The sequence below is a fragment of the Hakea prostrata genome, chromosome 10 (assembly GCF_041222555.1).
Source record: "Hakea prostrata isolate BN-2017 chromosome 10, UWA_Hpros_2, whole genome shotgun sequence".
NCBI classification, from domain to species: Eukaryota; Viridiplantae; Streptophyta; class Magnoliopsida; order Proteales; family Proteaceae; genus Hakea; species Hakea prostrata.
The window spans coordinates 22,297,708-22,310,565 of record NC_142609.1 but is presented as its reverse complement, the minus strand read 5'-3'; the positions used below and the strand labels follow the sequence as shown (position 1 = coordinate 22,310,565).

The 12,858-nt window shown below is 41.1% G+C and overlaps 1 protein-coding gene across 1 annotated transcript; it reads left to right on the top strand.

The window, feature by feature from the left end:
- Positions 1-935: 935 nt before the first annotated feature.
- LOC149002295 (uncharacterized) lies at positions 936-4,893 on the top strand. Its single transcript, XM_089138935.1, has 2 exons — positions 936-4,667; positions 4,739-4,893. Exon 1 carries the CDS (start codon positions 1,620-1,622, stop codon positions 2,586-2,588), a length of 969 nt encoding a protein of 322 aa, XP_088995061.1. The 5' UTR covers positions 936-1,619; the 3' UTR covers positions 2,589-4,667; positions 4,739-4,893.
- The last annotated feature ends 7,965 nt before the right edge of the window (positions 4,894-12,858 follow it).

The following is a 12,858-nucleotide window of genomic DNA, read 5'->3' as shown; positions in this document are numbered from 1 at the left end:
AAGTTCCCCCCCCCCAAATGCATTAGTTGTCAAGGTGTCGCCAAGGCGTCACCTTGGTGTCCTGGCGGAAATGAAGGGCTTGTGGCAACACTCGCCTCAGGCAAAGTCAATAAGGCGGTCGAAAAAAATTAATGATCAGCTGCATAAGAGGGGAAAAAAAAAATCTGGTGACTTACCGTCGCCTGAGATGTTGACCAGAGTGACCGGAAGTTGCTGCAACTTGGTCACTGACTCGCTACAAGCCTGCAACCGCAATAGTGGGTCGCACGGTGAACAAAATGAATTTGGGAAAAAAAAAATAATGAGCAGTTGCAGAAGAAAGAAGAAGAAAGAGAGTCGCACGATGGCACGTTGCTGCTCTGGAGGTTGTTGCCACCGGAGGTTGGCCGTTGCAAGCCTGCAACTGAGATACGGTAGAGTTTTGGTTGATGAAAAACAAAAATCATAGTCCAGAATCTCCAGATGGCTGTCGCCGGACGCTGGCTGTCGCCGGTGATGACGCTGGCTATTGCCGGTGTCACTGGTGGTCGGTGTTGGAGTCGGAGACGAAGAGAGTAGCAGATGGAGTCATGGAGAGTAGCAGAGAGCAGAGAGCAGAGAGGCGAGAGGCGAGAGGTTAGGGGTTAGGGCTCGATATCGAGAATTTAATCTCGTTTTTTCTTTTTTAATTAATTTAATGTTACAAATGATAATACGTAACACCTATATAAACATTCACCCCTTAGATTCTTTTCGATTGGAATCTACTTTTCAAATTATTTTTTACCTTTGATTTGGAATAAAATAAATTACAATTTTAAAACCCAAAAGTCGGTTGAGGTAGGCTAAATGGCTAATATTAGTTTTTTTATTATATATAATATAAAACGCCTCGTCCGCCTCAAAAATGCCTCGGAGGGCGCCTCGTCGACTCATCGCTCCAACTAGCCAAAACCGCCTCACATCGCCTCGTCGCTGTGACAACTATGCTTATATGGTGTGCAGCCACCTATTGCTGCCTTAAGTATGCTTTAGATCCTTCTTCAAATAAAAGCACGAAGTGATCTTGTTTATGCTCAAATTGAAGACCCCAAAGGAGCTATGGAATTACCTATTATTGTCATGACCGTTGATGTCTTGGGCTGTGCGCTTTGCTCCCTAACTGTCACCACCTAACACATGGCATAGCAGTAAAAATGGCATCCTGCCTATGCGAAAGGTCTTTGAATCTTGGCCATTCATACCAGCAGATTGGAGCCATCCATTTGAAATCCAAACCCCGGACGCTTCACTATAAATAGGGGTCTTTGTCTATATGAGAAACCCTGTTTGCCTCAGAGTTGAAGTGGAAGTGCTATTTAAGAGTTCTTTGCAATCTCAGTGCGTTCTTTTGCCTCTGTCATTGCAACTTCCAGCCGCCAATAATCCTGTTTTCTAGTGCCTTTCTATTCCATAGTCTTTTTTCTCTCTCCTTTGTTCTTTTAATTCCTTTTTTCTGTCTTTGCATTTTTTGCAATTTTTCACCATGGTTAAAACAATTCCGCCAGTGTTTGCTGCCGGTCCCAAGCCCGGATAAAGGAGGAGGGTTGGTGCGTCAGGTTGGCAGTCGGCACTGGAAAAAATCTAGCCAAATCTTTTTCATGGATTCGACCTTATTTGATAAAAGCTATGCTAGGGCGTTCCCCGACAAAAGAAGCGACGTGCTACACTATGGCCCGGGTGTAGTGATAAGTGGGCAAGGGTTAGCTAGGGCGTCCCCTGTAAGCGACACGTCGCATCGGCGCCCGGATGCGGTGATAAGTAGGCAAGGGTTCCCGCACCGTGGACGAGTGCGGGTAAAGAAGCTAGTCCATAAGCGTAGGATTAGATTGGCATCTTGGAACATAGGATCTTTAACTGGTAAGAGCTTAGAATTGATAGATGTTATGAGGAGAAGAAGGATTAATGTAGCTTGCATTCAAGAGACTAGATGGAGGGGTAAGAAAGCCAAAGAGTTGGATGACTTTAAACTTTGGTATACTGGGGATAAAACAAATAAAAATGGAGTGGGTATAATAGTGGATAAAGATTTAAAAAATGATGTGGTGGATGTTAAAAGAGTGGGTGATAGGATTATTGCTATCAAGCTTGTAATGGAGAAAGAGTTCGTAAATATAATTTGTGCATATGCACCTCAAGTAGGATTAGATGAAAGCCTAAACCTAGAATTTTGGGAAAATATGGATGGATTAATGCAAGGAATTCGTCAAGGAGAAAAGATTATCATAGGAGGTAATTTAAATGGACATATTGGAAAAGATCAAAGAGGATATGAGAATGTACATGGAGGATATGGTTTTGGAGAAAGGAATGAGGAGGGGATTTCAATTTTGGATTTTGCTACTGCTTTTGATCTATCTATTATAAATACTTACTTCAAAAAGAGAGATGAACATTTAATTACCTTCAAAAGTGGACAACATAGAAGCCAAATAGATTTCTTCCTAACTAGGACTGATAGATTGCTGTGCAAGGATTGCAAGGTGATACCGGGGGAAAGCTTAACTGCACAACATAGACTTGTGATCTTGGATATGTGTTTAGTCTCAAGAACACATAAAAGGTCCTAGGTAAACTATCCCAGAATAAGATGGTGGAATTTGAAAGGAGAGTAATCTAAATCCTTCGTTAATTAAGTAGTCAAACAAGGAAAATGGGATTTTAAAGGGGATACCAATGCAATGTGGAATGAGATGGCTGTGTATTAAGAAGGTGGCTAAAGATGTTCTAGGTGAATCAAAAGGAAAGCTCCATTCTTATAGAGAGACGTGGTGGTGGGATAGTGAGGTTCAAGCTGCCATTAGGAATAAAAAAGCTAGTTTTAAGACATGGCAAAGAACAAAGGATGTTGAGGATCTTCAAAGGTATAGGTTGGATAGAAATGAAGCTAAGAAAATTGCAGGAAAAGCAAAGGAAAAGAAGTATGAAGAGTTATACAATAAGTTGGGCACGAAGGAAGGGAAAAAAAATCTATTTATAAGATAGCTAAGATGAGGGATAGGAAGAGTAGAGATCTTGACCATGTTAGATGTATTAAAAATGGAGATGGTAAAGTTTTAGTTTGTGAGGAGGACATTAAGAAAAGATGGGAAACCTATTTCTCTAGTTTACTAAATGAACATTCTTCAAGCACGTATGTTTCGGACGATTACACCTTTCACCAAGGCACCAATGTCCGAACTTATATACGTAGAATTTCGATGTCCGAAGTAAAAGAAGCTTTAAGGAGGATGAAACTCGACAAGACACAAGGTCCTGACGAAATCCCAATTGAAGTATGGAAGAGCTTAGGAACCCATGGACTGGTTTGGTTGACTAAGTTTTTTAATAAGATTATGAGCACAGGGAAAATGCCAGATGAATGGAGGAGAAGTGTTGTGGTTCCAATTTACAAAAATAAAGGAGATATTCAAAGTTGTAATAACTATAGGGGCATTAAATTGATGAGCCACACGATGAAGTTATGGGAGAGAATAATTGAAACCCGTTTGAGACAATTAACTACAGTTACAAAGAACCAATTTGGGTTTATGCCGGGAAGATCTACAACGGAGGCTATTTACCTAATTAGGAGACTTATGGAAAGGTAAAGAGAATGTAGGAATGACCTTCATATGGTATTTATTGACCTAGAAAAAGCTTATGATAGAGTCCCTAGAGCGTTAATTTGGCAAGTACTAGAGAAAAGAAGTGTTGCAAGTAAATATGTAGATATAGTTAAGGATATGTATGATGGTTCGGTGACTAGTGTTAGAACAGTGGGGGGACAAAGTAATGAATTCCCGATAACAGTTGGGCTACATCAAGGGTCAACTTTAAGCCCATATCTATTTTCACTGGTAATGGATGAATTAACCAAAGACATTCAAGATGAGGTCCCCTGGTGTATGCTTTTTGCAGATGATATTGTGTTGATTGATGAGACCCAAGAGGGGATTAATACCAAATTAGAATCATGGAGAGTAGCTTTGGAATCAAAAGGCTTTAAACTTAGTAGATCAAAGACAGAATATCTAGTTTGTAACTTTAGTCATGATCGGGCAGATGATGAGGTGGTGATACTTGACGATAAAGAGATTCCTCAGAGTGATTGTTTTAGGTACCTAGGTTCAATTATAAGTAAAAGAGGTGATTTAGAGGATGAGGTTTCCCAAAGAATTAAAATAGGGTGGATGAAGTGGAGAGGTGCGTCCGGGGTCTTATGTGATCAGCGTATTCCATTAAAGCTTAAAGGAAAATTTTATAGGACCGTTGTCCGACCAGCTATGATGTACGGTGCAGAGTGTTGGGCTGTTAAAAAGAATCATATAGATAAACTCAGTGTAGCTGAAATGAGGATGCTAAGATGGATGAGTGGCAAAACTAGGATGGATAAGATAAGAAATGATCATATTAGAGTTGGTCTGGGAGTTGCTCCCATAAGTGATAAGCTTAGAGAAAGTCGTTTGAGGTGGCACGGCCACGTTCAACGGAGACCTATAAATGCCCCTGTACGGAGAAGTGATATAATCCATATTGAAGGAACTAGAAGAGCTAGGGGTAGACCTAAGATAACCTTAGGAGAAGTGGTGAGAAAGGATATGTATAGCTTAGGCCTTGTATCTAGCATGGCCTCGAACATAACTGATTGGAGGGCGAGAATCCATGTAGTTGGGACAAGGCTTATTGTTGTTGGGACAAGGCTTATTGTTGGGACAAGGCTTATTGTTGTTGGGACAAGGCCGACCCCATTTAGTTGGGACAAGGCTTATTGTTGTTGTTGTTGTTGTTGTTAAAACAATTCCCATCCCTAGGAGGAACAAAGAGTGTATCGATGGAGACCTTAGGAGTCCATTGCTGCTGCGTGCAGCAGCTTCTCCTGCAAAGGCTGCCAAAAACCCCAATCTCGAGGTTGTCGCCTCCATTTTCGAGGCTTTTCCCGTCCTGTCTTGTCTTGGGACAAGTCCGATGGCCAGTCTCTTCCTGTTGAGGAAGATGAGGAATACCAAGGCAAGATCCTAACTAAAGAGGATGAGACCTTGTCAAAGAGCGTTGTGGCCCATCCTACTACGCAATCGTCTCATTGTTGAGTTTCTCGAAGAAATTCGTCGAGACTACCAAGCTCCTGACAACTGGCTCCTTCGTCTTCCTGGTCATCTTGACTACATTAACTACCCTTGCTAGGGCGAGTTCCCACTGGACATTGACACTCTAAAGGGAAGGCTAAGACTTCCTTTACATTCTTTTTGTTGATTTGTCTTTTGCTACTATGAGATCAACCCTAGGTTAATTTTCCCCAATAGTTGGAGGATTCTTGGTGGTGTTCATCGCCCATTGCCATAGTCTTAGGTACGAGGCCACCATGAACCTCTTCGGGGCCACCCACACTCTTATAGAGCAAAATGGCTGGTACTACTTCCGTAAAAAGGTGGTCCACGTTCGCTTTTGCTCGATTCTCATTAAGGACTCCCTCCTCGACAACAAGTTAATAAGGGATTGTTTGGGCATAACAAGGGATGGTTCGAGGAAAGGGAAGGAGGTCACCTGGGAGAAGGAACATGCGAGAGTCCTCTCTTGAGATGGAGGAAACAAATCAGATGATCAAGAATGTCAACGTTGGTTCTTGCTATGATTCAACTATTGTAGACAAGGGGGCTAAAAAGCCCTGACTCATTGGCCCTCCAGGCACATTTGGAGCCACGAAAGAGGTGGAGGCATTGTGCAAGAGGCAAGGGACACCCATCATTCCCGATTTGTCCCAAATGGGGTCCTCTTGGCTAATGTATTCATCTGCAGTAGTATCACTCATGTTTAACAATGGATTTTTGTGTGCATTCCCCAAGTTGACATGGTGGAGATTTGAAAGTTGAATGCTTGGGAATTTTATAAGGCCAATCATCATGTGAGACAACCAGCATGGAACTAGGACCAAGTGAACCAGCAATGGACTAGGCTAGCTCAAGCCAGCCCATTCAGTTCAAATGGTCTTTTAGAAGGCCAAAACACTGTTTCACTTGAATATTGTCACAATCCATTATTTGGCATATTGGGAATATTCATAGAGGATTTTGTGAGGCCTAAGATTAGATTTTATGAAGATTTTATTCTTGGGAGATTTAGGACCTTAGTTAAGTTTATATTTTGGTAGTTTCTATTTTAGTTATTTATGCATGTGGCTGAAATATAAAGTCTAGTGGTTTCTAACTTTAATTAGTTTCTGTTTCCATTAGATTCTATTGTCACTAGTTACTAGCATATTAGTTTCTATTTCTTGTTAAGCTTTAGCCAAGCTATAAATAGGCCTTTAACTTGCAATAAAAAAAGGACTTTTGGAGGGGGGGGGTGAAGAGATAAATTGGAGCTTTAGCATTGGGCGTTTGCAGCCCCCTGCCCCCCCCCCCTTCTTCTTTTTATGAGTGCTCTTCTCCTTCTTCCCCTTTTATTAAGTCTAGTTCTTCTCAGATTTTTCCTTATTTCCATCTTTATCCTTCTTTCTTCTCTGTCTTGTCATCCATTATTTTGGTATCAAAGCCCAAACCTGGGTAACTCTCTCTGTTGATTGGATTCTTCACTCTATCAAGCTTGCTCTCGACTTTCGGCCTTGCTAATTTCCATTTTATGATTTGTCTTCCTTACCATCTTTAATATGTCGTCTTCCCCCTTCTATTCTCCATTTTGGTTAATATCAATGTCGCATACTTTATCTTTCTCCATTCTGCACACCTTTAACCAAAAAAAAGTTGGGGGGGGGGGGGGAAGTAGCATACTTTGAAAAAGCGCTTTCCATGCAATGTCAGTTTAGTTCTTATTTCACTAGAACTTGGGAACGAGTTTTTTTTTTTCAAGAAGGAGAATTAATGCAGGACAGCCGTCTCGGAACCAGGACCAAGTGAACCAGCAATGGACCAAGGCAGCTCAAGTCAGCCCATTCAGCTCAGATGGTCTTTTAGAAAGCTAAAAGGAGGCCAAAACACTTTCCACGTGAATAGTGTCACAACCTGTTATTTGGCATATTGGGAATATTCATAGAAGATTGCTCAAGATCAGATTTTATTCTTGGGAGATTTAGGACCTTCTTTTAGTTTCTTTTTTTGGTAGTTTCTATTTTAGTTATTTATGCATGTGGCTGAAATATAAAGCCTAGTAGTTTCTATTTCCAAAAGATTCTATTGTCACTAGTTAATAGGATATTAGTTTCCGTTTGTAGTATTTTACTAAGTTTCTATCTCTTGGAAAGCTATAAATAGGCTCTGGCATTGCAATAAAAAAAGAAAAGACTTTTGGAAGAGGGGGGGGGGGGAGAGATGAATTGGAGCTTTTAGCATTGGGCATTTGCAGCACCCCTTCTCTCTCTCTCTCTCCCCCTCTTCTCTTCTTCTTTTTATGAGTTTTCTCCTTCTTCCCCTTCTTTAAGTCTAGTTCTTCTCACATTTCCCCTTATTTCTCGTCTTCTCTTCTTCTTTTTATGAGTTTTCTCCTTCTTCCCCTTCTTTAAGTCTAGTTCTTCTCACATTTCCCCTTATTTCTCGTCTTCTTTATCCTTCTTTCTTCTCTATCCCGTCCCCCATTATGTTGCTTGTAAGATCCTTCTAGCTGCCTTCTACTCCTTGCCATTCCTTATTGATTTTCTGCCCTGCTCATCCTCTTTTTTGTGACGTAGAGTGGGTCTCAATTTCTGGCATTTTTATGTGGAGTTTGTCTTGAAACTTCTCCAATTATGGTAGTAGTGTTTAGCTGGCCGAAAAGCTGAATGATTTGCTGAAGGCCAAAATACTTGCTCATGAGTCCAAGGTAGCCAGGTTGAACCAGAAGTCCAGGGAGTTGGTCGCCTGTCTTCAAAAGTGTGGCAACAAACTCTGGAAAGAGAAGGATGAGGCCTTAAAGGAGAGGAATGAAGCAAAGAAAAATTTAGAGTCCTTGAGCTCGACCCATGAGACAATACAGTAGGAGCTCCTTGCTGAGAAGTTGGGAGAAGGAATATTGGCGAAAGATATGGGGCAGCCAGCTGAAACAATCCCGCCAAGAGGAAAAAAACAAAGCTTCGAGAGTTTTCTGATTTTCGAGGTGGTGGACAAATCTTTGGAACAGTATCAGACTACTGAAGGTTAAAAGAATCAACTCGTTTTGGAAGCTGACACAGCCTATGAAATGGGGCTGATTGAGGCTTGGGTGTTGGTCCTTCCATAATATCCCAATGCTGATATCTCTCATTAACTGACTCTCATTGAATCTGCAGTCTTTAAACGGCTTGGAAAGCCTATTTCAGACTGGGTGATTGGAAAAGACGCTGAGTAACAAATGGAAGAGGAAGACACAGCTCTTGCCACTGACGCTGACAACATTGAACCTGACCAGCAAAACCAACAAAATCAGGAAAAATGTTATTTCTCTTTTCTTTCTCTAGATTTTAACCCTTTTGTCTCAGGAACTTTTCAAGAACAGATGTAATCTCTCATTTTTGCTCCAATTGCTCTATCTTGGTTTGCTAAATAGATTGGTGAATTAACTGTTTACCTTAACTAACCTCCCGATGCGCTTTGTTTGCAAGTTACAATGGTGTCATGGTCAAACCTCTGCCTGACTAAGTAATACTTAGTTTTATTAGGCAGATAGACCTGAGTAGGTAATATTCCTAGCTCCTCGAGAATGGTTCCTTAGCGAAGGAGTGCCATGAGAAGTTTACTCCAGCCCCATTCTAACCAAGAAGCTCTCCAAACGTTAGTGAGGACGACAAAGGCTTCTGGGTACCAAACTTCCTTTCTTTCCTTGTCGAGCTGTGCGCGTGTGCTGGCTTTGGAAAGGGCTAATAGAAGGGTCTCAAGCCATAGGGTCCTTTGTTAGGTGCTGAGTCATTGAGACTAGGACCAGCCCATATGTAGGGGGCGTAAGTTCTTAAGTAACTTCCAATGTACTTTGTAAACATAATTGGAGACATGTGATGCTTGAAAAACTCTTTTATTGAAGTGTGAATAAGTACAGTGGGTTTGGAACCTCTTTACTTAATACTTCAAGTGGATTGAGTCCTAGGCTCTGCGGACATCCCTTCAAGAGGCGGGATCCTTGAGTCTATAGGTTCCTGGCTTTACTTCCTTAGCAACAATCTAGGGACCTTCCCAATTTAGGGATAGCTTGGTCCTATTATTATGGTGGGAGGTTTCTACTTATCCTAGGACCCAATTTCCCACCCTGAACGCCTTGAACTCCACCTCGTGAATTATTTTGCCGTCCGCTTCTGATACTCAATATTCTTGTAGATTGCTAACTCACAACCCTCATTGAAAAACTCTTTAAGTTTGTCCTAAGTACCTTCATTCACCTCAAAGATCAAATTCCCGGGATTGTGCAAATCCAGCTAAAACTTCAACAGGTACTAAGGTATTAGTTCCATACAACAACTTGAATGCCGTCTCTCCTATGGGCTTCCAAGCTATTGTTCTATACAATCACAAGACATGGGGTAGCTCATTCATCCATTTGGTGTGAGAATCTTCTAGTCTACTTTTGATACCACTTAGCAATGTCTGGTTTGTGATCTTGACCTCGCTATTGCACTAAGGGTATGTGATGGCGGTTGCTTTGAAGCCGATCTAGTACTTCTTGCAAAAGTTTTTGAAGTTGTCGTTGTCGAACAACTTCCTGTTGTTGGTCATTGGGATCCTCGGAAACCCAAACTGGTATGTCACTTTGTTGAGGACAAACTTCTCCATTTTCTTCTCGGTAATGGTTGCAAAGTTTGGAGCTCTACCCATTTGGTGAAGTCGTCGATGGCTACAACCAAGAACTTTCTTACTCCTGATGCTGCCGTAAAGTCTCCCAACATGTCCATAACCCATATGGAAAAGGCGATAGGATTAGCATTGATGTCAAGGGGACGGCGGGTCTTCGCTGGATTGGAGAATGCATCTGGCATTGTTTGTAAGTCTTGACATAATCCATTGCTTCCTTTTACATTCTCGGCCAATAAAATCCTTGGTAGAGAACTTTATACACTAGCTTGACCTTCCATATGATAGCCATGGATGCCCTCATGGACTTCTGCAACTTCTGGCCCGAGACAATGGAGAAGTGGTCCCAACATTGACCTTTTCTACAAAATTTATCCATGAGGGTAAACTTTGTTGCCCAACATTTCATTGTTCTTGCCTCTTCTCTTTTTTCTAGGAGCCATCATCTTGGAGGTATTAGATGATATGGTCCATCCAACTAGGCCTTCTTCTCTATCCATCTCCTCAAGCTCATCAATGATTGTTACTATCAGCTTTTCTACATACATGGCAGTTTCTAGCTTCGAATACCCTACTGATGCCAGTCTTGCGAGGGTTTCAGCTTTCTCAATCTCTTTTTTTGGGATCTGGATCATCTTGAGTTGGTCAAAGTATGCTTGACACTCATTCACTTGCCAAACATTCTGCCACTCGTTCTTCCTTTGCCTCATCCTCTCCCAGGACTTGATTCACCAACAATTGTGAGTCACTGCGTACTTACTAAGTTCTTCATGTAGATCAACCTTGCCAGTTGGAGTCCTACTAGGAGTGCCTCATATTTTGCTACATTATTTGATGCTTCAAACCTAAAGCAAAGTAATACTGGATGACAAAGCCCCCAGGGCTCTTCAACATTATCGTGCTCCACTTCCCTATGCACTACTAGATCCGTTGACATTGAGAACCCATTTCTCGGGCGGTGGTCGACGTCCATGTCTTTAGAGGGTGGACAGGTGGATTTTACCATGAAATCTGCTAGGGCTTTTCCTTTGATTGTTGTTCTTGGTTTGAAGTCTGCTAAGTGCTCACTCAACTCGACGACCCAAGTCACCATTCTCTTGGCCAAGTCTGGGCAAAGAAGGATCTTCTTCAATCGGAAGTTGGTTAGGATGGTTATTGCGAGTGACTGGAAGTAGGGCCAGATTTTCCTAGCAGCCACCATCATGTGTGATGCCTGCTTCTTTATCTCAGGTTACTTGTCCCATCATCTAAAAGAACATGGCTCATGATACAAACCAAGTGCTGAATCTTCGTTAATTAAAACGGCACTCAACACTTACATATGAGGCCAAGGTGGCCAAGTACAAACATTATTCATCACTAGGCAGAGGCCTAGCCAACAAGGGTGGGGACCTTAATCTTCTCTTTAGATCTTCAAAGGCTGCTTGGCATTCTTCAGTCCACGCGACACCTTGGATACCTGTAAGGTACTTCAGAGTTTTGAAGAAGAGACGGCACCTATCTCCTGATCTAGTGATGAACAGATTCAAAGTTGCAATACGACCTGTGAGACACTGCACTTCCTTGAGGTATGTATGTTTTTTCTTTGTGTAAGGTTAGATTATGGTATTCATTAGGTTTAGAATGACTGGACCAAACAAGAGGGGGGGGTGATGTTAGGGTTTAACTTTTTTGTTGGTTGTGGATTGAATCTGTGAAATCATGGTAGAATGAGTAGATCCCCAAATCCATATAAAATTTATGTGTGAAACTTTTTTAATAAGTAGAAGACTCATATACAAACATCCCTACCATATTTGAGACATTTCTGACCTCGTTTGATAGGATAATAAAGTACCACAAACCATACTAATGGACTGGAGTCATATTCGGAGTCTGGGTTCCGTAAAAATCATATATGGAGGTCTAAAAGGTATTGTAATCTGAAATATTTAGGGTAGGTTTGATATTAAATCTATATGCTGTAATAAATGAGTCCAAATATTTTAAAAATCGTTGGCTATAGGTTCTGGAGTAGTCTTTCCACTACGTACTGAAGCAGGACAGTTCTAGATATTGTAGTTTAGGGGATCTGAAACCTAATCTAGGAATTTTATCTTGATTTTGATCTTTTCAATATGTTAGTTTTAGAAGACTACTTTAAATAAAATTAAAATCTTGATCTTTGTTGTAGATGCATTAAATGGCTTGTTTATCCATCCTAGTCAGAAAACTGACCAACTTTTTGACGAAAAGTCCGGCCAAAACACCGAAACCAGCAAAGGGAGGAGTGTTGAGAAAGGTTGGGACGAGTCAAGATCTCGGCCAAGATGTGGTATTTTTAAAAACTGAGTTGAATTGAGATCTTTGAAGATATAAGCTCGAACTGAGATCTTGAGTTGACTAACATCTCGGCTGAGATCTTGTATTTTTCTGGAATCGTCTCGAGGGCTCAAGAAAGGGAGATCTCGGCAGAAATCTCGCGAAATCTCAACCATGGACCCTTCCTGACAAGGGTTTCAGTTGTTGGATAACTCTTATGAACCAGTTCAATGAGATCATGCCAAAACTACCTGTTTTGTTGTAATGATGTTGAATTCTACTAGAGATTAACGGTGCTTCTTGATGACTGAATCCTCTTGATGGGTGATAAAACAGTTATATTGGGGGTTGGTGGGTCCAGACCTAGATTGCTCCTAGTGCAGCTAGACCTGTAAATGGATAGTCGAAATCTGCCACCGAATTCCATTTGTATTCGTTTGAGGGTGTCCAAACCCAGAATCTTTTGTCGGAAAATATCCATCCGATAAGCAACTGGATTCGGATTCGGATAATTGCTTATTGGATTGGATAATTATTTGGTTAAAGTACCTTTTTTGTTTAAAAAAATTATTGTATGTTTAAATTTTAAATGTTGTCTCACCAAGTGACATTTTAACCCTCACTGAAGTTGAACCAGTTAACCCTAATCAATAGGTTGAACTCACCTAAACCTTATGAATTATCTATAGTCAATTAACCAAACTATGGAAATCTGAAATTGGAAATCGGAAAATGAAAATCAGCAATCAGTAAATAGAAAGTTTATCTGATCTGATGATTATCGGATGTCTGATATAGTTCTGGATTCAAATTCAGATACCTTCTGTAAATTTCA